This window comes from Hypanus sabinus, chromosome X2 (assembly GCF_030144855.1).
Source record: "Hypanus sabinus isolate sHypSab1 chromosome X2, sHypSab1.hap1, whole genome shotgun sequence".
NCBI lineage: Eukaryota > Metazoa > Chordata > Chondrichthyes > Myliobatiformes > Dasyatidae > Hypanus > Hypanus sabinus.
The window spans coordinates 7097590-7125448 of NC_082739.1; the positions used below are offsets into that span (position 1 = coordinate 7097590).

The following is a 27859-nucleotide window of genomic DNA, read 5'->3' on the forward strand; positions in this document are numbered from 1 at the left end:
AGACCCTCCAGTCCCGATGAAGAGTCTCGGCCCAAAATGTCAACTGTACTCTTTCCATAGACGCTGCCTGGCCTGCTGAGTTCCTCCAGCATTTTGTGTGTGCTGCTTGGATTTTCAGCATCTGCAGATTTTCTCTTGTCTGGGATTGGACTACAACCTATGGACTCACTTACAAGGACTCTTCATCTCATGCTCTTGACATGTTTATTTATTATTACTTTTTTTATTATTCGTACAGTTTGTTGTCTTTTGCACACTGGCTGAACACCCAAGTTGGTGCAGTCTTCCATTGATTCTATTGTGGTTATTTCTCTATGGATTTATTCAGTATGCCCACAAGACAATCTCAGGATTGTATATGGTGACATACATGTACTTTGATAATAAATTTACTTTGAGCTATTAAGAAAACACAAGACATTTATCACTTGACCAGTTACTAATGGATGTTACATCCATACTGAAACAGCAAATATGCCATTGAATACAGTAGAATACAAGTTTGCTACCTAGGCCTCCTCCTTTCGATATTATTCTGATTATGCAAAATGTCTAATAAGTATTTACAGAGCTACAGGAGAAGAACTAGTATTAATTGACTGGCTCATTCAAAAGAGCCATCACAGGAACATAGGACCACATTATCTTTTGTGTGTTATTTCATTCCACGTTCTGATGCATATGGAATCAGATTTTTGGGTTCTGCCAAGCCAAGGAGCAAAATACAAAATACTGGAGGAACACAGCAGGTCAAACAATATTTGTGGAGGAGGGGAAAGAAGTTGTCAGTGTTTCAGGTTGAGTCTTTTCATCAAGACCAAGACTGGACAGAAAAGATGGCCAGTACAAAAGATGAGGGTGATGATTTTATTTGCCCCAGATTCCAGCATCTGCAGTCTCTTGTATCTCCCTCAACTGTTCCTAATAAAATAAAAACTGCATGTCAGATTATGCTTAGCAAGATAAATGTGTAGGGTAATAGGGTACATCCAAGTTCCTATTGTCACAGATGTCAGGTGAAATACAGAAAAATCTTGTACAACAAAAGTGGGTTTTAAATACTTGTAAGCGAGTTGGGTTGATACTACACAATCCTTGTCTTGCTACAGTACATAAGTGTAGAATTGTTTGTTAAAAGCTATCCAATTTAAATACAGATAAGAATGTTATATTTTTTAAAAATCAATGACTAAATGCAGCTCATCTTAATACTTGACATCTGAATACCAAACAAAAATAATAACCTGTTATTAATAACAACAAAAAATGAAGAGTGCCACCTTAAAATCATATACAATAAGTTATATTTGAATGTTTCTATGCTAACTCTCAGAACAATGCCAATGGTAGCTCCATCCTTGCCACCCCGACACTATTTATTTCTCTGTAACCAATTCTCTCTCACATAACTATTAATTTCCCTTTGATTCTTTTATCACCTAATTGCACCGGGTGGTAATCTACACTGGGCAATTAACCTATCAACCAATACATTTTGGGGGAAACAGGAGCATCTGGGAGAAGTATGTATGGTTATGGGGGGAAATGTACAAACAATACACAGACAACACTCCAAGTCAAAAACTGAAGCTCTGTAGCAGCAAGATTACCCAAGGCTTACTGAACACATTAGCAACAGTCAACTTTAAAGACGTTTTAAAACAGCAGCTTTAATGAAGATCAAGAGATGGAGACATTATCATCTTTCTTGTATTGTGGGTACTGGTTGTCAGAATACAAGAAAATTTCTACAAAACTTTCATTAAGGAATACCATCCAGTCTCTGGGTTCAATTATAATTTATAAAAATAATTTTTTTTAAAAATCTAAAATATTTAGTTTACAACTTTGAAACTTGGCTTTATGACTGCATATTAATTGTAGTCGATTTAAAAATTGTAATTGATGGAGACTACCCAAAAGTTATACTGGAAAAAAACTTATGAAATTGGGAAATTTTATATATTAAGTAATCAGTTTCAATGATCTTTTTGTTGCAGCAAATTAACTTTTAGTTATTTGAGCAATATTCCACACAAGCACTGAAGCTAGAAATACAGGCTGAATACTAAATATATTTAAAATAACTTCACAAATTGTAATTCAGTTCTGTGATTTAAGCTGATTATTGCAGACTTGTTAAAACTGTCCCCATTAGAAAATGTCTTCTGAAATTTACTGAATAAAACTCAAGGAACATATGGGACAACATCGCAGATCACAAAGCCAGCTTCTTGGAAAGCCTTCTTTAGTTCAACCTACAAAGAATATGAAAACACACAAAAGCAACTTAATGTGACCTCCTTTAAAGTGAGTTAAAAACAAACACAGAACAATAACTGCAAGGGATTCATTATTTAATTTAGAGATACAGCATGGCAACAGGTTCCATCCCAATGAGTCCACGCTGCCTAATTGCACCCATTTGACCACTTAACTGACTAACTCATACGTCTTTGGAATGTGGAAGGAAACTGAAGCAACCAGAGGAAACCCATGCGGTCACGGGGAGAACGTGCAAACTTCTTACAAATAGCAACAGGTATTGAACCCGTCTCACTGTAATAGAGTTATGCCAACCACTTTGCTACTGTGCCGCTCTCAAACATGGTGAAGAGATTTTCATGATACAAAGTACTGAATATTTTTTATTTGATCCTCAAGGCATGCTCATTACTGGCTTGGCCATCATTTATTGCTCATTCTTTATAAATTTTGCTTATTAAGTGACTAATATTCTAATAAGATGGTTTCTTAGTGCTGCACAGAGGGGTTTAAACTAGAGTTGCAGGGGATGGGAACCAGAGTGCTAGAACAGTTAGTGGAGAGGTTGCAGAGACAGATGTCATTAGGACCTCAAACAAAGTCAGGAATTATAAGGTTGAGTGTGGTGCGACTAGTGTCCTAAGTTGTGTACATTTCAATGCAGGAAGCATCATAGATGAGCTCAGCACATGGATCAACACCTGGAACTAATATATTGTAGCCATTAGTGAGATTTGGTTGCAGGAGGGGTGGCTCAATATTCCAGGGTTTCATTGTTTTAGACACGATGAAGCAAGAGGGATTAAAGGAGGAAGGGTGGCATTACTAGTCAGGGAAAACGTCACGGCAGTGTTAGACATTATGGGTGGAATTGAGGAATAAGTAAGGTTATGACCACGTTAATGGGTCTATATTACAGGCCACCCAACAGTCTTAGGGTATTAGAGGAACAAGTTTGTAGAGAGCTTGCAGACTTTTGCAAGAAACAAAGTTTTTATAGGAGATGATTTTAACTTTCCACATATTGACTGGGACTCCCATACAGTAAAAGGACTAGATGGGATAGAGTTTGTCGTGTGTGTTCAGGAAAGTTTCCTTAATCAGTACGTAGAAGTCCCAACTGGAGAGTGTGTGATACTGGATTTGCTATCAGGGAATGAGACAGGGCAGGTGACAAAAGTTTGTGTAGGGGAACACTTTGCATCTGGTGACCACAATTCCATTAGTTTTAATTAAATATGCAAAAAGATGGGTCAGGTCTCCAGGTTCAGATACTGAATCGGGGCAGGCTATTTTCTGGTAAAGGTGTACTTAGTAAGTGCGAGGCCTTCAAAAGTAAAATTTTGTAAGTACAAAGTTTGTATTTGCCTATCTGAATAAAAGGTAAAGATAACAAATGTAGAGAACATTGGTTTTCAAGAGATATTGAGGCCTGGTTAAGAGAAAATATAGGCAGGTAGAAACAAATGAGGTGCTTATGGAGTACAAAAAATGCAAGAGAACACTTAAAGAAATCAGGAGGGCTAAAAGAAGGCATGAAGTTGCTCTAGCAGACAAGGTGAAGAGAAAACCTATGGGATTCTACAGAGTTAAGAGCAGAAGGATTGCAAGGGACAAATTTGGTCCTCTGGAAGATCTATGTGTGGAGCCAAAACAGATGGGGGAAGATCTTAAATCATTTGTGTGCATCAGTATTTACTCAGGAGATGAACACAGAAGTTAGGCAAAGAGGTATCAACTTCATGGACCCTGTAAAGGAGGAGATGTTTGCTGTCCTGAGACAAATTACTGTGGATAAATCCCCAGGGCCTGATAAGGTATTCCCTTGGACCCTGTGGGAGGGAAGTACAGAAATTACTGAGGCCCAAGCAGAAATATTTAAATCCTTAGCGACAGGACTGGAGGATAGCCAATGTTGTTCTGCTGTTTAAGAAAGGCTCTAAACATAAACCAGGAAATTATAGGCCAGTTAATCTGACATCAGCTGTAGGAAAGTTATTGGAAGGGATTCTAAGGGACTGGATATACAAGTATTTAGATAGATATTAACTGAGGACAGTCAGCGAAACTTCCTACATGATAGGTCATGTCTAAACAATCAGTTTTTTTGAGGAAATTATCAGGAAAGTGGATGAAGGCAAAGCAGTGGATATTGCTTACATGGACTTTTAGCAAAACATTTCACAAGGTTCCACATGGGAGGTTGGCCAAGAAGGTTCAGTTGCTTGGCATTCAGGATGAGGTAATAAATTGGATTAGACATTGGCTTTGTGGGAGAAGCCAGAGAGTGGTAGTAGAATGTTGCCTCTCTGATTGGAGGCCTGTGACTAATAGTGTGCCACAGGGGATCGGTGCTGAGTCCATTATTGTTTTGTCATCTATACCAATGATCTGGATGACAATGTGATCAACTGGATCAACAAATTTGCAGATGACGCCAAGATTGGGGGTGTAGTGGAGAGTGAGGAAGGCTATAATAGCTTGCAGAGGGATCTGGATCAGCTGTAAAGATGGGCTGAAGAATGGCAGATGGAATTTGATGCTGGCAAGTGCGTGGTTCAGTAGGACCAACCAGGGTAGGTCTTACACAGTGAATAAAAGGGCACAGAGGAGTGTGGTGGAACAAAGGGATCTGGGAATACAGGTCCATAATTCATTGAAAGTGGTGTCACAAGTAGACAGGGTCATGAAGAAGGCTTTTGGCACATTGGCCTTCGTAAATCAATGTACTGAGTACAGGAGATGGGATGTTATGCTGAAGTTGTATAAGGTGTCGGTGAGGCCTAATATGGAGTATTGTGGGAAACACATGCAAAATGCTGGAGGAACTCGGACGACCAGGCAGCATCTATGGAAAAGAGTAAACAGTCAATGTTTCGCGCCAAGACCCTTCAAGATCCACTATGTGCAGTTTTGGTCAGCTACCTACAGGAAAGATGTAAATAAGATTAAAAGAGTACAGAGAAAATATTATAAGGATATTGGCAAGTCTGGAGGACCTGAGTTACAAGGAAAGATTGAATAGGTTAGGTTAGGATGATGGGCAGAGCTAGTTGAATAATAGCGCCTAATGGCAACTCCTTTGCTTGCATCTTCGGAAACAACTCTATTTCTATCTTTGATATCTCTTTTCTCCCCCCCCTTCAGGCTCTTTTGAAGACCTTGACCTGGAGTTACTTGATGACCTAGATTCTTTGCAGAAATGGGACCCGCTCTCAGGGCCTCACGACGGGCCACTTTTTAATATGCCAAGGACACGGCCTGGAAGATTAGTGCATCTTCGGCATGCCAGATTTTCGTGGCTCTGGATCTAGGTGGATTCAAGGCTGGTACTGCCACCTGATTTGTCGTGGGAGTACAAGGAAAACTGAAAGCAGCGAGTTGGCTGCCGGCTGTGAGACCAGAGACCCGGAAAAAGCAACACAATAGATCAGCGAGTTGTTTTGTTATGTCTCCCCTCGCGCTATGAAACGAGGACACCTCTTTTTCCCTTATTAGGGAGAGAGAGAGAGAGAGAGAGAGAGAGAGAGCGAGCCTGTGGTATGTCAAAGTACCTGGTGAATGAGTAGTCTTTGAGGTACTGCAAGTCTGTGTCTTTACTGATGCTTTGCTGCACGCTTGAGTGTTTGGTAGGAGGCGCCAATCTTTTTTCCGGTGGGGGAGGGGGTTGTTGCCCTGCTGATGCTTGTGTATGGGAGGGGGAAGCTGGAGGGTTCTAACATATAATGGTCATTCATTCTTTAGGGTACTCCTCAGTTTTCGTGGACATTGCAGGAAAAGAATTTCAGGATGTATATTGTATACATTTCTCTGACATTAAATGTACCTTTGAAACCTATTGAACTTTATTCCTTACAGTGTAGAAGATTGAGATAAGATTTGATAGAGGTATACAAAATTATGAGGGATTTAGATAGTGTAAATACAAGCAGGCTTTTTCCCACCGAGTTTAGGTGGGACTACAGCCAGAGGTCACGGGTTTATGGTGGAAATATCTTCATTCAGAGGGTCCCGAGAGTGTGGAATGAACTGCCAGCACAAGTTGTGCATGTGAGCTCAATATCAACATTTAAATGAAGTTTAGATAGGTACATGGATGGCAAGGGTATGGAGGGCTATGGTCCCAGTGCAGGTCGATGGGAGTAGGCAGTTTAAATGCTTTCAGCATGGACCAGTTGGGCCAAAGGGCCTATTTCTGTGCTGTACTTTTCCACTGCTCTCTGACTAAATTCAAATATAACTGTTGCATTAAACTGGTGATACATGATGGTTTTTGAATACTCCTGAAAATGAAAGAGAGTTTACTTCAATTATTCATTTGTCTGGTAACACCAGAAACTGGTCCAGATTGATAAACATACCAGGTTGTCAGGATTCAAGCACAGACCAATTACTGCCCCTCCACTGCCAGGGAGCTTTACTGCAGAGCCAAACTGTAAAAATAACAGATATGCAGGTAACCACTGAGTTTTTCTGAATTATTACATGAACACATTGTAGAATCACACTCAAAATTAGTTAAGAAGACATTCTGACCATCTCTGCCAATAAAATTTAGAGCAAATTTTGCAACTTTAAATATTAATATGTAAATTAGGGATTTGTTAGATCTTAAAATAGAAACATAGAAAACCTACAGCACAATACAGGCCCTTCGGCCCACAAAGTTGTGCCGAACATACCCCTACCTTAGAAATTACTAGGCTTACCTATAGCCCTCTATTTTTGTAAGCTCCATGTACCTATCCAAAAGTCTCTTCCAAGACCCTATTGTATCCACCTCCACCACTGTTGCCGGCAGTCCATTCCACGCACTCACCATTCTGAGTAAAAAACTTACCTCTGACATCTCCTCTGTACCTACTCCCCAGCACCTTAAACCTGTGCCCTCTCGTGCTAGCTATTTCAGCCCTGGGAAAAAGCCTCTGACTATCCACACAATCAGTGCCTCTCATCATCTTATACACCTCTATCAGGTCATCTCTCATCCTCCGTCGCTCCAAGGAGAAAAGGCCGAGTTCACTCAACCTATTCTCATTAGGCATGCTCCCCACTCCAGGCAACATCCTTGTAAATCTCCTCTGCACCCTTTCTATAGCTTCCACATCCTTCCTGTAGTGAGGTGACCAGAACTGAGCACAGAACTCCAAGTGGGGTCTGACCAGGGTCCTATATAGCTGCAACATTACCTCTCGGCTCCTAAATTCAATTCCAAAATCTTAATTATAATTAGGTAATCTTAGAATCAGTTTTCTTTAAAACATCTCAGAATAAGAGCTTCCTTTTGTTCCCTAAGCTACCAGAAAATACTTTTATAAGCATGCAGTCAGAATATTTACCAATAATTAACAAATCACACTTTATAATACATACACAGTTTACTTAATTTGAAAAGTTAAACCAGAGTTAATTATAAGGAAGTAAATTGTCTCCAATATGACAACAATAAATCAAATCTTGTGGCTGTTTTACACTTGGAACTTCATTGCTTCTTCATATATGGCTTCATAGTGGGGTTCAGATACTATAACCACATAGAAATACAGATGAAATATGCATTTTTGAAAGTATTAAATTTCAACTTTTTTAGCGAATACCTTTCTGCCAAGCTGTGCCATCCTCAAATTTCCTTCACCCAAACAGGCATCTGTATATATTGACCTTAAATAAGCAAAAAGCATTTATTTTCCATGGACAATTCTCCAATTTAACAAAAAACCAGAACAAACACATGCCATGAATTTCTGATCTTTAATTAACAATTTGAGGTAGTCATATCATGATGGTATTAAATAATTTGCTGTCAGTTAGAAGAATAATTTAATTTCTTTGAGACTAATTGCCAGTCAAAATTAAAAACATTTAAAACGGGAATCTAAACAGAGAAAACAGGGGAGGATCTATTTTCCTTAACTTGATGGATCAAAAACTAATACTCATTGGAGAAGGATCCGAAGAAGCGAGGAGGTAAAAGAGTGGGTGGGGGGGGGGGAGAGGATGGAGGGTCTGAGTCACTGCTAAAAAAAAAATCAGATAGAGGAAGAGACCCTCAACCGCATCTTTTCTTTTCTTTTTAAATCTTTTTATTATTTTTAAACAAACATAAATAAAACATGAATACAAAGTCTTTGAGAGTACATAATTAATAGTTTAAATAGACATTTATATAATAATAAAATAGATAACCTCCCAAAGTCATAACATTGATGAACAAAGAAATAAAAAGAAAAAAAAGACCCCAGAGAAAAAAAAAGAGAAAAAAAACACTAACCAACATGGGCCATTGAATAATGTTAAGTACATATACAGTAGTGCCAATAACTCCGAACCTCCATCCAAACAATTAAGGATAATATAAGTAAGGTTTAGGAAAAGTCAATTCAACTCATATGAAAATGTTGAATAAATGGTCTCCAAGTTTCTTCAAATTTAACTGAAGGGTCAAAAACAACACTTCTAATTTTTGCTAAGCTCAAACAAGAAATGGTTTGGGAAAACCACTGAAATATAGTTGGAGGATTAATTTCTTTCCAATTCAATAGAATAGATCTTCTAGCCATTAGTGTAACAAATGCAATCATTCGTCGGGATGAAGAGGATAGACAACTATTATCCACCATTGGTAAGCCAAATATTGCAGTAAAAGGATGTGGTTGGATATTAATATTTAAAACTCTTGAAATAATACTAAAAATATCTTTCCAGTAATTTTGTAAACAAGGGCAAGACCAAAACATATGGGTTAATGAGGCAACATCAAAATGGCATCTGTCACAGGTTGAATTAACATAAGAATAACCTCAACCACATCTTAAAGTGCCTTGACATGCATTTCAAAAATCATGACCAATGGATCAGAAGCTGGAAGGCAGAACCATCTGGCTATATCTTTTCCAACCAGCATAGATAAATGATCACATGCCATTAATTCATATGATTCTATGTCCCCTTGTCAAAATCTTGTCTCTCTTCCTTTCCAATGTGCATATTCCAAGCCAAACATAGTGCTTAACAACTCTCATCAGTGTTATTGTTTTGTTAAACAATGGGTGGTAGATTGAAAGTGCCAGCAGATTTACTCCCAAGTCTAAATAAGTCAGCTGGTGTTCATTCTGTCAGACAGTAGATCAGAAACTTACGTAGAGGAATTGTGAAAGTATAGTCAAGACTTGCTATTCCATGACACTTGAAGAATTATAGCAGAATGAAAGGCATTATGCAGACATAAAATAGGAATTTAGTACAGACTAGTAAAATTGTCCACTTTAAATATACCATGTAATTCAACATCAAACAGCAATGTAATATTAAAGCTCAACTTGGTAAGGGAAATGTCAGGACTAACTTTAATCTAACTCATCTGCTGAGAAATCCACAAAGCCAATGGGTATCTTGCAAATAATGCTCTAATGGGGATCAATAAGTAATAAGGCCGTATATGATTTGTTACATGCGCGCCAACAAAAACGACAGCAGAGTAGTAGGATTCAAAGTTTTTATTGAGTCGTGTTAGCCACAGTACATGCTGGGTAACTTAGGGTGCAGGGGCAATGAACTGGGTCTACCAAGATTATAAACATGCACACTTGACAGCCCACGCAAAAGGAGAAGGTCTTCTGAACGTAGGAGGCCCAATCGATTCACCGCATGATCAATCGGCTGCACACACAACTGCCAGGTTCTCACAATTGATCTTATACAGTCAATGACTCCTGATGGACAGGTTACAATAATAATGTTCCTACAACAAACTTCATTATTTTCCATGGAAAATAATGATCAGTTTAAACCCAATGCTAGAATTGCTTGCCTTTAGAAAGCAAGTTTGTATTAGCTATATAGTACTTGTTTAAAATTATATACTTGAATGACAGCTCACAGTTCAAAATTAAACCTTACCTTCTTAGTTCAAAGTTTTTGTTCATAAGCTCAGAAAGTTCATGCCAATTTCTTGACTCCAAGGCTGTCCTGCTCAAGTAGAAATAAGAACACTTTTGACCAGGTGTTGTGCAATCCTCTACAAACCCCATCGGATGACAGATGCATCCATTAAGCAACAGATAATTATCCTCATGAGTTCTTCTTTCAAGTTCATTAGTCAAAGTACTTGGGCCAGAGAAGTATACCTTACTATTGTACAGCTATGGCATTTAAATTTTCAGTGGACTAAACAGTTAACATCAGCATAGCTTTTTATATAAAAAAAATCCTATTCTGCAGCACACATATAATAATTTTCCAAGATGTATAACTTGCAGGCATGGAACCAGAAAACTTTTCAAAAGTAAAACTTTCAGCTTATTTTGAGTAAAATATATATTTACTGCATTAATACCAACTTGCATGTTAAGCCAAGGTATTTTTGCAAGAAGTCTCTAAAAAAGTACCTGAATTACCAAGACATGGCTATGGACCAAGTACTGGCAAATGAGATTAGTATGGATGGTGACTTGATTGTCAACATGGAGACAGTGAGCCAAAGGGCCTTTTTCTGCAACTAAGTATTTGAACAACACATTACGTGGCATTGTGATTAAAATTCAGAACTAGTATCCATAATCCTGGCCTGATAATTGACCTGAACTCTTGCCAAGGAACTTAAACTTATTTAAATACATTTTGGCACTAACAATAAATATCAACTATTGAATTACAGATCATAATGTGAAGTCCACCTGGCTTGCTTCATGGTTCAAATTATCTTGGACCCAGCCTGTTGCCTAGACTCAACATCATTCATCTCCAGCTGCCCATACTCACCACCCATCTACACTTTCATTTCCCACATGCATTGGGCTGAATGAGCCAACCCTCCATATCTGACAGGCATTCTGATTGGCTGGTAAGGTCCAAGTGGTAAATAAACCTCAGTTACTGTAATGACCAAAATCAATACAGTCTTATGTCAACACACACAAAATGCTGGTGAAACACAGCAGGCCAGGCAGCATCTATAAGGAGATAAGGACGAAGCATCTATAAGGACGAAGTCCTGATGAAGGGTCTCGGCCTGAAACGTCGACAGTGCTTCTCCCTCTAGATGCTGCCTGGCCTAATGTGTTCCTCCAGCATTTTGTGTGTGTTGTTTGAATTTCCAGCATCTGCAGATTTCCTCATGTGTACAGTCTTATGTCTCCAATTGTCTCAGACATTTACAACTACTCTTACAGATACAGAATTATAAATTTATTTAAAACATTAAAATACCAACATTTAATTAAAATATTTGAAAAATAATAAACACAAGAGATTCTGCAGATGCTAGAAATCCAGAGTCTCTCTCTCTCACACACACACAATGCTGGAAGAACTCAGTAGATCAGGCAGCATCTATTGAGGGGAATAAACAGTCGATATTTCAGGCCAAGACCCTTCATGAGGTTGTCCCTCCCGCACCCCACAGCAAAGATAAACTTGCTACCTCACTTAGTCTAGTTTCAATTTGAATTTAGACTCTCAGCAATACAGTTGACTCAACTGTAGTCCGAAATAGCTTAGCAAGCCCCTTTTCAGGAGGTAATAATAACAATATCCACTCTGAAGTAATCTAAATCCAATGCCCACTACAAAACACAACATACTAATTCTATTGTTCGTTTTTCCAATACTAGTATTCTGGTAGCAGAGTAGAGATATGTCTCTACCCAAAGAGGTGTAAGGCACTCCTTCCCTCTACCAGCCTGCAGGTCACTCTTGGGCAAGATGTAACACCTGCTTAGCCCTCCAAACAGGGTCACATGAAGCTATGGGAGGTGGTGGTGGATGGTCATACGAGCAGCTGATGCATATCATAAATCCTGGTTGGTTGACCACTGACGGCAGGCAGACAACCTCTGAAGAGTATTGATTAAGGCTGGGGTCAGCCGTCTTGTAAAGACACTGCCCAGAAGGCAGCAATGGCAAACCACTTCTGCAGAATAATTTGCCAAGAACAATCATGGTCAAAGGTGAGCATGGTCATCTTTGACCATCAAAGACCATGATCGCCCACCTCATACAACACAACAACACAGCACATGAGATGATGATGAGTGCTGAAAGGAGCACAGAAGATATATTTGTGACCTTTTCTCGCCTCTCTGCATTTAGCTATAGGACAAAATGGCTGTTATGAAAAATTGATTTTTTAAAATATATGTATAGAAGTTGTTCCATATTATATAACTCCTTAAAAGTAACTTACTTAGCTAGATCAGTGAGTTCTGCAAACGTGTTCATTGCTGCCATAACATCAGAATCACCTTAAAAATAAGACAATTCAGCAATAATAACAAATATGTGATGACAACACAAGATAATTGACATCAATGAGACTGTAGTTGAGAGGGCGGGTAGTTTAAAGTTCCTTGGTATGCACATCACCAAGGGTCTCACCTGTACTATACGTACCGGCTGTGTGGCGAGAAAAGCACCACAGCACCTATTTCACCTCAGACAGCTGAAAAAGTTTGGCATGACTCCCTAAATCCTCAGGGCTTTCTACAGGGGTACCATCAAGGGTATCCTAACCGTCTGTGTCACTGCCTGGAATGGGAACTGTACTACCCTCAATCACAGAGCACTGCAGAGAGTGTTTCAGACAGCACAACGCACCTGCGGATGTGAACTTCCCTCTAATTCAGAACATTTACAGCAGCAGATGCATAAAAAGGGCCCAGAGGATCATCAGGGTCACCAGTCACCCCAACCACAAACTGTTTCAGCTGCTCCCATCTGGCAAATGATACTGCAGCATTAAGGCAAGGACAAACAGGAACCGGGACAGCTTCTTTCACCAGGCCTTCAGAATGATCAATACACATTGATCTGATTGTGTATCACTGTAAAAGTATACAAAACAATTGGGCATAAAATCATAGTGTTTGTGCAGTTACCACATTTCCCTTCCTTATTGCTTGTACATAGTGACAGAGATGCAAAGATCTTTACTTACTCGTGTTGTGAGATGGATGTAAGAGGTAAAACTCTAAATCTAAATTCAATCTTTTCTCACCATTGAGCCATCTTTGTCGCACATTACTATGAATCTTCCCAGAGTCGCTTGGCTCTCCCATGTAAGCAAGCCAGAAGTTGGGTAAACAGCTTGTATCCATATTAAAATAGTTTCCTGGAAATAGATAAAACATCAAATATATCAATAGGCACAAAATGTCACCCAACTAGTGATCTCCTTCACCACCACCTAGATGTCTGGATGCACACAAATGCAGCATCTCCAAATTCTTCTCAGTCACACTACAAATGTTTTACATACAATCATTCTTTCAAATGTTTTCCATACACACACTTTTAGGCATTAGGTTCAGCTATACACCTCACTAATGCAAATATCTAAGCATCTAATCATGTGGCAGCAACTCAATGCATAAAAGTATGCAGACATGGTCAAGAGGTTCCACTGTTGTTCAGACCAAACATCAGAATGGGGAAGAAATATGATCCAAGTGACTTTGACTGTGAAATGATTGTTGGTGCCAGATAAGGTGGTCTGAGCATTAGAAACTGCTGATTTCCTGGGATTTTCATGCATGACAGTATGTCAACAGTGGTGTGAAAAACAAACAACATTCAGTAAGTGGCAGCTCTGTGGGTGAAAGCACCTTATTAATGAGAGAGGTCAGAGGAGAATGGTCAGACTGGATAAAACGGACAAAAAAGGTGACAGTAACTCAAATAACCACACATTACAACAGTGGCGTACAGAAGAGTATCTCTGAATGCACAACATGTTGAACCTTGAAATGGATGGGCTACAGCAGCAGAAGACCTCTAATGTACACTCAGTGGCCACTTTATTGGTTACCTCCTCTTCCTAATAAAGTGGACACTTGAGTATATAACCTTTCTTTCAAAGGCCTTACATATAATTAATTCCAACTACCACGGGAGTTCACTTCAACTATCCTGGACTGACATGAAATGTTGACTGTTCATTTCTCTCCATCCATGATGCCAGACCTGCTGAATCCCCCTGGGTTTGATCCTCTGGAGTTCCAGCAGAATCTCCTGTTTAACCTTTCAGATCTCCTTCACCTTTGAAACTGAGCATTTCCCTGAATATTTATTTGTTCTCTTTGTACCTCTTCCAGGAGATGATAGAAGTGTGGGTGGAGTAGAGAACACATGCACAGTAAAGAACTACTGCATATTGGGACAATGGACATGTGGTGGCAGTTCTCTTTCTCTCTGGTTTTCTTATGCAACTGGGTTTGAAAAATCCTGGGAAATCCTATAACTTTAAGCCAAGTTCTTCTTTCGTTAATTTGTCCTGGACAACTGCCAAATTAGACAATTACAATGAATATTTATGATTTATAATGTTGCTCAGAAAGAGAATTATGTGGCAGAAGTTTCTAAAGATTCTCAACAATAGCCCCAAGGTTTGTTATCTTTTCCACAAATCTATTGCAAGACAATAAGCACATATCCTCCAAGGCTTCAAGACATAACAGATGTAAAGAGGGTTTCTTCTTTTTTGTTAACTAGCAGGAATGCTAATTTACTGATAACGAGAATGGTATTCCTTTGTAAACCAAATGGGAATTAATGTTCTTTCTTCTGAGTCTGTAAGCTTTTGTTGACGGGCTTTTGGGCAGATCGGCGCGAGGGGGTCGAGAGAGAGGACGCAATGCTCTAAGCTGGGCGAGAATCGAACCCCAAAGGGGGGTCCGAGGCCGGGAGATTCTCCGGGGGGGGGGGGGATGAAGCTAGATGTGCTTGGTTGACCACTCGGAGGGTCCTGAGCTGTTTGGAGAGTCCGAGGAGTTCGGAGGGGATCGAATGGTGGCCAGAAGACTTCAGAAATTGAGCTCCAACGGCTGTGCACGAAGTGGTTTGGACTTTGATAAGTTTGGCGCCTTTTCTTTAATTTTCTCTTCATATATACTGTATCGTTATTAATCACTTAGTTATAGTAACCTTTATAAATTGTACTCATTTAATCGCATATGGTGTACTGTCTGGTTTTGGGCGAGGCGGGGACATCACACAGCGTCCACACCAGCTGATTACCCAGTTTGGCGGGGCTGAAGGCTGCTCCCCCTAGACAAGAACGAGCTGAGCGAGCCTGAGGCGACCCAGGGGGTTACACTGTGGGGTGCTCGTCCGGGATTGATTTCTGTGGAAGCTGTGTGATCACCCTCTTTAAATTGTGTCTGCGGCGAAGAGCTGGTGTGCCTTTGTGGGTGTGTGATTGCTGGTTATCGCTGCGTGTGTGTTGGGTGGGGTGGCTGCTGTTGTTAGCCTCGAGGTCGTTGTTCGAGTTCCAACTAGTGCTGACGAAATGGTGGTGGGACCATGGGCTGTCCGTACTGTTTGGAGAGTGAGGAGTGACAGATTGGGATGTTTCAGCAGTGGTGAGCTCCGCCCGGTTATTGGAATAATGTCCAGCCCTAAAGGGGCGGAGGCGTGGGTGGAGCAGGCCTCTCAGTTGTTGGGTGAGTGGCAGTGCTTGGCTGAGGGAAAGCGACAGGGACGGGTTGAAAGTTTGAGTAGGCGGGCTGGTGACTTTGTTAGAACTGTCGGGCGCAATTACCTCGAAGTGACCGCTGCCAGTTCCGGGAAAGTGTGGGAAAATGCGTGTGGTTTGACTGGAAGTCAAATGCCGCAGCTGGGGGGCTTATCATATCCGTGGCAGGAGATTGGTGGGAAGTTTTTAGGGTATCCCTTTTTGCCTAGGGGGGCAGATAAATTGCTTGTGGTGCCAAGGGGATCTGTCAAGGGGATCAGTTGTTCCGTTGATTCGAGAGGTGTCGGGAAACTTAGAGGAGGCCCAGTGGGGGAACGGCTTGGGGTCTCTGGGGGAGCACGTTCCCAGCAATGTACCAAGGAACTCCCGAAAGGAACAGACTCTATTCCTGAAGGCTTAGAGGGGCCATGCGCACAGGTGTTGTTACGGATGGATGGAAGTCAAGTTAAAGCCATCCTCGGCACCGGGGCGCCGGTTAAGTTGCTGTACAGTTTGTTTCATAACCGTTATTGCAAGCATTTACCCTTGACGACATTGAGGACACTGGAGATTCGGGGTACCAGTGCCTGTGATTATCCAGACAACGGTTGTTGGTCAGTGAAAATGGAGTTCTTAGAGGCAAATGTGGAGGAGACTGAGGTTCATGAATCGTTAATGCTGATGTGTCCGGACCCTGTTGAGACGGGCAGCGTTTCTGTTCTAGAGAGAACCAAAATCCTGCTGGTGCGCTTGGGAGCCTGCCCGGAGGAGGCGGGTGAGCGCTGTTTGGAGGCATTGTCGATGCACCCAGGGTTTCGAGCTGCTTGTGCAGACGTGTGTAGCAGCATTGGGCTGATACCGAATTCAAACAAGAGCCAGTGGTGGTACGGCCTGGGGGAAGTATCTGAGGGTGAGACCCTCTTCGTGGACGCTGCGAAATACCACAAGGGAGGAGAGTTGACTGCTGAAGACACCTCGGAGAGAGAGAGGTTGCGGCGACTGGCCCCTACAGCCGTGGAAGATGTAGGCAGCGTGTGTATGGATTATATTGCGTTGAAGAGGCGCACTGTCAGTGACCAGAATATGGCCCTGAGGGCCGGAGAGGCGATGGCCTGTCTGAGTGGTGTGAAGTGGTTTAAGGTGCTGGATCTGAGGAGTGGATGTTGCCAGATCCCGATGATTGGGGCCGACAAGGAGAAGACGGCCGTTATAAATTCCCTAGGAGTCTTCGGGTCCGAAAAGATGCCACAGGGCATATCTGGAGTCCTTGCAACCTTCCTGCTGGGCAGGTGGAAGACCATAGGGGATGTGGAGGCGTTTGGAGTTTTGGTGTATGTGGATGATCTCTTGGTGTTTGGATTTGCCTCAGGAGAATATGAAGTGAGGTCGTTGCAGGAGCAGCTGAGAACTACCGAGTTAAAGTGTTTTCGGGACACGTGCCAGGGCTGGCGAAGGTCGCAGCTCGTGAGTGACTGTCTCTACGGAATCAAGTTTGAAATGAAGACGGAGAGACTGGAGAAAGCGATCTGGAACCAGTCGGAAGACTTACAAGTTGGAGAGAATGAAGAAAGTTGTCTGACTGAGGGTAATAGCAAACTGAGAACCCGGAGAGGGGAGTTGGCGGAGGTGAAGAAATCACAGACGAATCTCAGCAGAGAGAAGCGGAAGCTTGAAGGGAACCTGAAGATGACCATCGACAGTTCAAATGAAGTGCAAAACCTGAAAGTTGATCTGGAAGAAGTCATGAGGAAGAAAAAGCTGGAGAGAAGTGCAGTGAATACTGAACAGGAGGCTGAAGAGACTGCGGGAGCAGTGCAGGCCACGTGTTTCCGTTTGGAGAAGATCAAACAGCAGCTACCGATCACAGGAATGAGGAAGAATACAGATTCGATGGATGATGTGCTGGATGTGTGGTACATGCTGCCTTTTGCTGACTTTCCCTCGATTGAGGAAGAGACCTTTGGCCCTTCTCCCATTGAGTCAGGTGTAGCGGGGAGGGTTAGCTGTGTGCAGTGTGGGGCATGAGTGAGAGGTTGAGAGAGGAGTTGGTAGTGGGCCCAAGGTATCCCTAGTTGTGTCCGAGCCTGAAGGGTTTAGGTGAGGGGGTACGGAGGCCTCAGAAGGGTTAGGGAACTCCCAGATAGTTGGCTTAAGTAGCGCCTGAGGAACAGGGCGTGAGGGTTACTGTGTGGGGAGGAGATGTCACTGTTTGTGCTTGGGTTACGGTGTGTTGGCAGGAAAGGCGGCGAGTTATTTAGTAGTCATGAGGACATGACTTTTATTTGGTGGAGGGAGAGTGTAAAGAGGGTTTCTTCTTTTTTGTTAACTAGCAGGAATGCTAATTTACTGATAACGAGAATGGTATTCCTTTGTAAACCAAATGGGAATTAATGTTCTTTCTTCTGAGTCTGTAAGCTTTTGTTGACGGGCTTTTGGGCAGATCGGCGCGAGGGGGTCGAGAGAGAGGACGCAATGCTCTAAGCTGGGCGAGGATCGGACCCCAAAGGGGGGTCCGAGGCCGGGAGATTCTCCGGGGGGGGGGGGGGATGAAGCTAGATGTGCTTGGTTGACCACTCGGAGGGTCCTGAGCTGTTTGGAGAGTCCGAGGAGTTCGGAGGGGATCGAATGGTGGCCAGAAGACTTCAGAAATTGAGCTCCAACGGCTGTGCACGAAGTGGTTTGGACTTTGATAAGTTTGGCGCCTTTTCTTTAATTTTCTCTTCATATATACTGTATCGTTATTAATCACTTAGTTATAGTAACCTTTATAAATTGTACTCATTTAATCGCATATGGTGTACTGTCTGGTTTTGGGCGAGGCGGGGACATCACACAGCGTCCACACCAGCTGATTACCCAGTTTGGCGGGGCTGAAGGCTGCTCCCCCTAGACAAGAACGAGCTGAGCGAGCCTGAGGCGACCCAGGGGGTTACACAGAGATGGAACTAGTAGCAATTTGTATATTACAACTTCATGTTTATAAACATCAAACATAATTTGCGGATGATACCACAGTGGTTGGCCTGATCTCGGACGAGGATGAAACAGCCTACAAGGTCGAGGTGGATCATCTTTTTGTCCCGTCTTGTTTTATTGAATTTTTTTTAATGCATTTTCTACAACACTACAAATAAAAAAAACCCCAAAACAAAATAGAAAATTAATACAGTGCAAAATAAACATACAATATAATACAAAAAAGATAATTGAGAAAGCTCCCAAATTGAAGTCATGTAAAGTTAGTATCCTCCCCAAGCCCCACAACAAAAAAAAACTCCAGACCAACCACAACAAAATGTAGAGAATATAAATCAGGACATTCAAACCCCCAAAATTGTAAATACACTTGAAAACAAAAGATAATAATGCCTACTACCAAAAAAAGAGGAGCTGAAAGTAAGGGACTGAAAAAAAAACTTAAGAGGAAAGTTATGAAAATACTCAATAAAAAGTCCCCAGACCTTATGAAACTTTATATCCGAATTAAGAATTGAATAATGGATTTTTTCAAGGTCTAATATCATTAAGCCATTGGGCATGTGTGGGCGGGGCAACATCTCTCCATCTAAGGAGGATTAGACGTCTAGCCAGGAGAGAAGCAAAAGATAATATTCGACACTTAGTCGAACTCAAACATATAACTGTGTCACCCAAAAAAACAAACAGAGCAATTAAAGGGTTAGGTTCTAAGTGGTGATTCAGAATACAGGATAAAGTTATAAAATCATCTTTCCAAAATTTCTCTAAACTAGGACAGGACCAGTACATATGAATAAGAGAAGCCTTTTGCATTTATCACAAAGAGGACTAATATTAGGGTAAAATCGAGATAATTTAGATTTAGTCATATGGGCTCTATGAACAATCTTAAACTGTAAAAGGCAATGGCTAGCACAAAGAGAGGTTGAATTAACCGATTTGAGAATCGAGTCCCAAATCTCATCAGATAAAGAGATATTTAAATCATGCTCCCAAGCCACTCTAATTTTATCCACAGGGGCACGCCGTAAGAATGCTAATTTATCACGAATAATTGATATTAAACCTTTACCCAGTGGATTAATAGAAAGAAAGAAATCCATAACATTTTTCTTGGGCATTTCAGGGAAGTTAGGAATTAAAGGAGTGATAAAGTGTCTAATTTGGAGATATCTAAAAAAAAATGGGCATTAGGCAGATTGAACTTAGCAGAGAGCTGTTGAAAGGATGCGAAGCGATTATCGATAAAAAGACCTTCAAAATGTCTAATGCCCTTCCTATACAAATCATAGAATGTTGAGTCATACATAGTAGGTAAAAAAAAGATGATTATGTAAGATAGGACTAGAAAGGGAAAAACCATAAAATTTCCTAAACTGGGCCCATATTTGCAAAGTGTGTCTGACAAGAGGATTAACAATTAGTCTAGACAAACTACTAGGGAGTGCAGAGCCAAGAAGTGCAGAAATAGATAGATCTTTAGTGGAATTCAACTCCATTGCCACCCAATTAGGGCACTCGGATTGGCTATGAAAAAAAGACCAAAAGGTAGTGCAACATATGTTAGCTGCCCAGTAGTATAAACGAAAGTTAGGTAAGGCCATGCCACCCTCTTTTTTAGATTTTTGAAGATAAACTTTATTAATTCTACAACGCTTATTCTTCCACAGATATGACAAAATAATAGAGCCTAAGGAATCAAAAAAGGTCTTAGGAATAAAAATTGGGATAGATTGAAATAAATATAAAAATTTAGGGAAAACATACATTTTAACAACATTATTACAACCTACCAAGGACATAGATAGGGGTGACCATTGTGACAGACTCTGTTTTGTAGTATATAAAAGATTGGCAAAATTTTCATGAAAAAGATCCTTAAATTTCCTTGTAACTGTAATTAACTGTAATCCCAAGGTAAGTAAATTGATTATGAACTACTTTAAAGGGGAGGTCACGAAATGTTAATTTTTGTGCTTCTTTATTAATTGGGAAAAGTTCACTCTTATGTAAATTAAGTTTATAGCCAGAAAACTGGCTAAACTGATCAAGAAGTGAAAACGTTGGAGGTAAGGATGTGGACAGATTTGAAAGAAAAAGTAATAGATCATCAGCATAAAGAGAAACTTTATGCTCAACACCCCCCCTCCAAATCCCAGTCAGTTCAGGACAGCTTCGGAATGCTATTGCCAGAGGTTCTATAGCCAAATCAAAAAGAAAGGGACTTAAAGGGCATCCCTGATGCAGCAATTTGATCCAAGAGATAAAACTTTGACCAAAGTCAAATTTTTCTAAAACTGCGAAGAGGAGGTTCCACTCTATACAATCAAATGCTTTCTCCGCATCGAGAGAAATAACGCATTCAGGAATCCCAGTTGAAGGTAAATATAAAATGTTAAATAAACACCGTATGTTAAAGAAAGGAAGACAGTTTTTAATAAAACCAGTTTGATCATCAGAAATAGAGGGAATAACAGTTTCTAATCTATGAGCCAAAACCTTAGCCAAGATTTTAACATCAACATTAAGCAAAGAGATCGGCCTGTATGAGGAACACTCTGTTGGGTCTTTACCCTTTTTTAATAAAAGAATAATACATGCCTCATTAAAAAAGGGTGGCAATTTACCATAGTTAAATGAGTCAGATAGTACTGAGAGTACTGAGGAGAAAGGAGTGAAGAGAATGATTTATGAAATTCTACGGGGAACCCATCAGGTCCAGGAGATTTTCCTGAAGACAATGCAGAAATTGCAAAAGATATTTCTTCTGATGATATAGGCTCATTAAGTTTTGCTTTAAAATCAGATGAAAGCGAAGGAATATTCAGATTATTTAAGAAAAGATCAACAGAAATATTCTCATTCAGAGATTCAGAGGAATAAAGCTGAGAGTAAAAATTTTTTAAATACATCATTGATTTCTAAGTGATCCGATGTAAAATCCCCATTCTCCTTCCGGATCTTTGTAATATGTTGTTTAGCTTTAGAACGCCTCAGCTGATTAACTAGAAATTTACCAGATTTGTCACCATGAATATAAAAGCGACTCTTACTTTCAAGAAGTTGGTGTTCAACTGGTTGAGTAGACAGAAGATCGAATTTAGTTTGAAGATCTACACGCTTCTTGTATAATTCAGGCTTATTAGTTTGAGCATACAATTGATCTAATTCTTTAATCTGATTAATTAGGTCTAATCGATCTATACGGGACTTTCTATTAAGATTTGCTGTATATGAGATTATTTGACCCTTCAAATATACTTTTATGGCATCCCAGACGATCTGGGATGACATTTCAGATGATGTATTAGTGTTAAAATAAAAAGTTATCTGACCCTTAATAAATTTCAGAAAATCATCATTTTCATCAAAATCATCAGAAAATCATCAAAACACCAGTGTTTATTCCTCTAAGGGAGACCAGGAAAGTTTAAAGATAAAGTAATTGGAGCATGATCAGAAATCAGTATACTCTGATAATCACAAGAATGAACAAATGAAATAAGTTGATTATCAAGTAAAAAATAGTCAATTCTAGTAAAGGTATGGTGAACATGTGAAAAAAAAAATAATCTCTCTCAGTAGGATGAAGGAAACACCATATATCTGAGATACCATAATTAGAAAGAAAAGAGTGAATAGCTAAAGCAGATTTAGTTGGTGATCTAGTAACAGAGGACGATTGATCCAAATTAGGATCTAACCAACAATTAAAGTCACCACCCAGTATAAGAGAATATGAATTTAAATCTGGTAGTGAGGAGAAAAAAAAAGTTCAAAAAAATTAACATAATCAAAATTGGGAGCATACAGGTTTGCTAGTACAACTTTAGTATTATATAATTTACCAGGAACGATAATAAAATGGCCATTTGTATCAGATATCTTATTATGTTCAAAAGAAATTTTTGAATTAATAAGGATGGAAACTCCCCCTAGCTTTGGCGGCAAAGGATGAATGAAAATGTTGACGCACTTTGACAAAAGCCGAGAATGATCAAAACTACGAATATGAGTTTCTTGAAGGAAAGCAATGTCAGCTTTGAGTTGTTTAATATGAGAGAAGACCTTCCTTCTTTTAACAGGATGATTCAATCCCTTCACATTCCAGCTCACAAATTTAAGTGTATTAACCATTATCAATTGTTAGTGCATAGAAGGTAGTAGGCATATAAAAAAATCAAACAGTACAGTAACAGTCTGGGAGCAAAAATGTAAACATAAATCAGTAGAATCAGGACAGAGACATGTCCTGAGTAACAAGGGAAAACAGAAAAAACAGTGAGTAGTGTTAGAACTGGAGAACCCACCAAACCCTCGCAACCCAAAAAAGCAGCTAGCTCTACAAAAAAATGTTAACCCAAAAATGACTTCCAGTTCTGTATCGTTGACAAAGGTTCCGTATATATAATATAGCTCATTTATGCACTAGAAAGCAAAATTACAAATAGGAACAACTTCATCAGAAAAGGTATAAAACTTAATACAAAAAAAATCAGAAAAAACTAACCTACCTGCGAGAAACTATGAAAAATTGAAAGAAAAAAAAATAAAAAAGGGAGAAGGGGAAAAAGGGGGAAATTATAAATTTAAAGAGAGTACTTATCAGCCGTTTACATAAAAAAACAAATCTTATACTATAAATCAACCAACAGGGAGACCTTCAATAAAAAAACTCCAAGCCTCCAAAACAAATTAAGATCAATTGTAGTTCTCTATAGATAGAGTTATTCAGAAGTAAAATAAATTACACAGGTAAAATCTAAAGTTCCGCAGGGAAACATTAAATTTAACTCATCTATTTAGGAAAAATGCACCAAGTCCAGGGAGAGATTAACTAGAGCCCTTAGAATCTCAATAGTTAATGATTGAATTATTCAAGTAGAGTCTGAGTTCGAAAAACAGAACTTTATGTTAAGAAGTACTTATCAGCCATTTTAGAAAGTCAGACCGGGTCTGAAGAAGCCAAGATGGCTGAAAGATTTCCAACAAACAACTTAGCCTCCTTCACCGATTTAAATCACTTATATTCTCCAGTAGTAAGCGTGATTCGAAGATCAGCTGGATTATGAAGAGAAGGTCTGAATCCACGATCAAAAAGCACTTTCATTACACCTTTAAACTCAGCACGCATCTTCAGAACCTGGGGGGCATAATCTTCCACAAAACGAATATTAAGAGTTTTGAAAAGCAAAAGTACCTCTGCGGCGTGCCTCCATAATCAAACGGTTTTTCACCTGGTATCGATGAAAGCATAAAATAATTGGCCATGGACAGGAACCCAGAATTGCGCGAGGAACATAAATCCTGTGAGCCCTTTCTAGCTCAGGTGGAGTCGGGAGAAATTCTTTCCCGAAAATCTCACAGAGAAAAGAAGAGAAAAATTCAACGGAAGAGCCCTTTTCGGTGGCCTCTGGCAAACTGAGAATTCGCAGATTGCAGTGTCTGCTCCGATTTTCAAGATCCACCATTTTGGAAGTAAGTTTACTGTTCTTCTCCGTTAGGTTGGAGCAGAAAGTTTCGAGATGTTGAACACGGCGTTCTAAATCTTCAGAGGTTAAGTCGATGCGAGATAAATATTCAGCATGGTCATCCACTCTGGCATTAACCTGATCCAATTTTGATTCCAGCTGATTGATAGAAGCTCTAAATTCAGCCTTGATATCCGTTAGAGTATCTTGTCGATGTTGTTCCAGAATAGCGAGAATCTCAACTGACAGAGCCGTGGAAGTTTCTTTTTTCCCGATTTTAGTACTTTTTGTAGCCATTATGAGATAAATGTATTCACAGGCAGATAAAAGAAAACAAATAAAATAACGAACTAAGGTTTAAAAAGGGAGACACATAGTGCAAAGATAGGAAGTATAATGGAGCAAAAGTTTGAAGCGACTAAACAATCGCCAGCTTACCTGAAGTCCAAGGTGGATCATCTGACAGAGTGGTGTAAGGACAACAAACTGGTCCTTAATACTTCTACAACAAAAGAGATGATATTGACTTCAGGAGATCAGAGTACACACCCCCCTCCATATACATGGAGAGGTAGTGGAAAGTATGGAAAACCTAAAGTTCCTTGGAGTTATGTTGTCAAAACAGCTGACATGGACCACCAACACCTCGCTGACGTGGACCACCAACACCTCGCTGCTTGTAAAAAAGGCAGAACAAAGACGCTTCCTCCTCAGAAAGCTGAAACAGGCCAGACTCCCACAAAAGCTGTTGTTTAACTTCTACAGAAGCACAATTGAAACCATCCTGACTAACAGTGCCACAGTGTGGTAGGCCAGCTGCACAGCCACTGAGTGACAATACCTGCATCACGTGGTGAAGGCGGCCCAGCGAATTGTCAGGATGGAGCTCCCAGGACCGGACACCATCTATTCCAGCAGACTCAGGAGGAAAGCAATCAGCATAACCAGAGACACCACACACCCCGGCCACTCCCTGTTTGACCCACTACCGTCCAGCAAAAGGTTCAGGACACTAAAAACCAGAACAAATAGACTGAGGAACAGCTTCTACCCCAGAACTGTGGCCTCCATCACACCACTCCCACAGGACAATGACTGAAACCTTGAGCACACACATGCACACACAAGGACTCAAATACTTGCGTTAACAGCTCTTTGTGCATTACTGTGATATTGTGGTGCTGCTGCAAATTATTTTCTGCTACTTATCTATTTAATACTTTTTTTTATTACTGTCTTGTTTTTAATCTACCGCGTTATTTAATTGCCTGAGAGGAAGCAAAACAGAGTTTCATTGTACCTATGTATAACGACAATAAAGATCATTCAATTCACTGGCATATATTCCTGGCAGAGAAGGTCCAAAGTGCAAGATTACAAATTGGCAGCAGAAAATGAATGGTTTTCACAGCAGCCGCCGACCCTAAGGCTGTTCGACTGCCTACAGATGCTGTGCTCCATGATTGCGAGCTTTGCAGTGATATACCTCACTAATATGATGAGCTGAGTACCCAGGCTTTGGGCCTACTCTGGGGATTTGGATCCAAGGACTCAGTTTGGTTTGGAATGTTGTTGCTCACTTCTATTGTTGGCATGATTTGTGTTTTTTTCCTCATTAGGGGGTTGGTCTTTGTTTTTTTAAATTAGCTTCTTTCAGGTTTATTACTTTGCAGCTGCCTAGAAGGAAACAAATCTCAAGGTTGCTCAATTTATACATTCTTTGGTAATAAATGTACTTTGAATTTTTGGAGTTCTAAATAGACAATACTGTTTTATGACCTGATTTAGAGGTCATAATTGTTAGAGAGTCAATAATAAATTTGGTAAGAAATTTAGAACACATTTTCTTCATCCAGTAAATGGTTGGAATATGGAATTTGTTACTTGAGGGAGAGAGTGAGACAAATAGCTAGAATTAAATGAAACAGAAGCTGGATAATCAACTGTATGAAAGAGTTGAGAGGGTTTGTTGATAGGATGAGGATATGGTTCATCTGGAGCATGCCAACACAGACTATTATGGCCAACTCAACACTATAAATATTTTATAAAATGGAAAACACTTCTACTGACCAGTACAGAAAGATAACAGTAATTGTATCTTAAATACAGGTTTCATCACTTCACAAATAACACACACAAAATGCTGGAGGAGCTCAGCGAGTCAGGCAACACCCATGGAGAGAAATGATCAGTCGACATTTCAAGACTGATGAAGGGTCTTGGCCCAGAACCCTTGACTGTTTATTTCCCTCCTTAGATGCTGCCTGACCTGCTGAGTTCCTCCAACATTTTCTGTTGCTCAAGATCTCCAGCAACTGCTAAATCTCTGACACACAAGCAAATCCCTTACCATAGCCCTGTTTCTCCAGGAGTTCCTTGCTGAAATCCATGTATACAAGCCCTTCGTAAACCTTTTTTTAAAAAAAACCAAAGTGAATTTTGAATCAACTTGTCAGAAACAAATGTTAAGCAATGCAGTGAACCCAACCACTTGCACGATTAACTTAAACAGATTACTTTGAACAATAATATTAGCAAACACACAAATTGTTTTGCACAGTGCAAACTCAGCAATTGAAAGAGGCAGGGGAAATTCTCATATTTACATTATTTGCAATTAACTGATTTTGTTCTGATACCATTCTTTAGAGTAAAAGGAGTATTGACAATGACAGCTTGCAGCTCTTTGCTACTATTTTAAAGTAGGCTGACTAGGCAGTAATTAGATGGACATGATTCATCTGTTTTTTTGTGAACAGATCACTTGTGGGCAGTTTTCCACATAAATGGCCATACAGTGACTACATTGCTGACTGCCTGCGCTGGTTCAGGAGCGCATGTCTTCAGTACACAACCTGTTTGCTGACTGCACCTGTAACCATTGCTGCACCCAGTATGGAGTAAACTAAATTAGCTGAGGATTTCCTTTTCCATTGCTGTCTCAAGAGGAAAGTTTAATGGAACATGTACTTGGCACTTCTTGATGAACATGGGCTATAAATGCTTTGGCTTCTTTTCCAACATCTTTGACTATAGGGATGATCTTGAAATCTTTCCTTCCCACTAATTATCCACAGCACTATTCACAAACAGATACGGCAAGATTTCACATGCATTTTTTCCTATGCTACATCTTCGCCAGATACCCACCCCACTATTAGACGTGACTGATCTTGCTCTTCTGCACCTTGAAACTCAACTTGAGTGTATTGTGGAGAAAAGAATGCACCAAGCTACAAGGTTACAGGTTATGGTGATATACATTTTAGGTGATGCTGCTAGTTCACTGCACCTCATAAATGCTCGGCTTTAAGCTTCATCATCTGTTTTGATCAATTCATCTTAAACACAAATGTATTGCCACACAACAGAATATTAAGATGGGTCAGAGATGTGCAGTGGTCACTCCTATCAATGATGATGTCTTGGACAGACACATCTGCAATGGGCAGAAGGGTAAAGACAAGCAAGTTTACCTCAAGTATTGGTTCACTCATCACCAGCCACAGAACCAGTTAAGCAGCTATGTCCCTCAGGTCTTGATTTGCTGTTGATGGTGAATATTGAAATACCCTATGTGCCTGCTACCTTCAATACTTATTAAGCAACATTTTCAACATGAGGGAGCACCAGAAAGGCAGTCGATGGTAACCACGAGAAAGGTCCCTTGTCCATATTTGACTCAACTTCACAA

The 27859-nt window shown here is 40.2% G+C and overlaps 1 protein-coding gene across 2 annotated transcripts in view; it reads right to left on the bottom strand.

The window, feature by feature from the left end:
* Nucleotides 1-203: 203 nt before the first annotated feature.
* Nucleotides 204-27859, bottom strand: part of gkup (glucuronokinase with putative uridyl pyrophosphorylase) — an 88699-nt gene continuing 61043 nt past the window's right edge. The window contains exons 17-23 of one of the 2 annotated variants that reach the window (XM_059956861.1): nt 26516-26576; nt 13259-13372; nt 12449-12506; nt 10165-10233; nt 7863-7926; nt 6627-6698; nt 204-921 (exon numbers count right to left, since the gene is read on the bottom strand). In XM_059956861.1, coding sequence (XP_059812844.1) covers nt 868-921; nt 6627-6698; nt 7863-7926; nt 10165-10233; nt 12449-12506; nt 13259-13372; nt 26516-26576 — 492 coding nt within the window. In that variant the 3' untranslated portion in view covers nt 204-867. The other variant, XM_059956860.1, reaches the window with a different exon arrangement.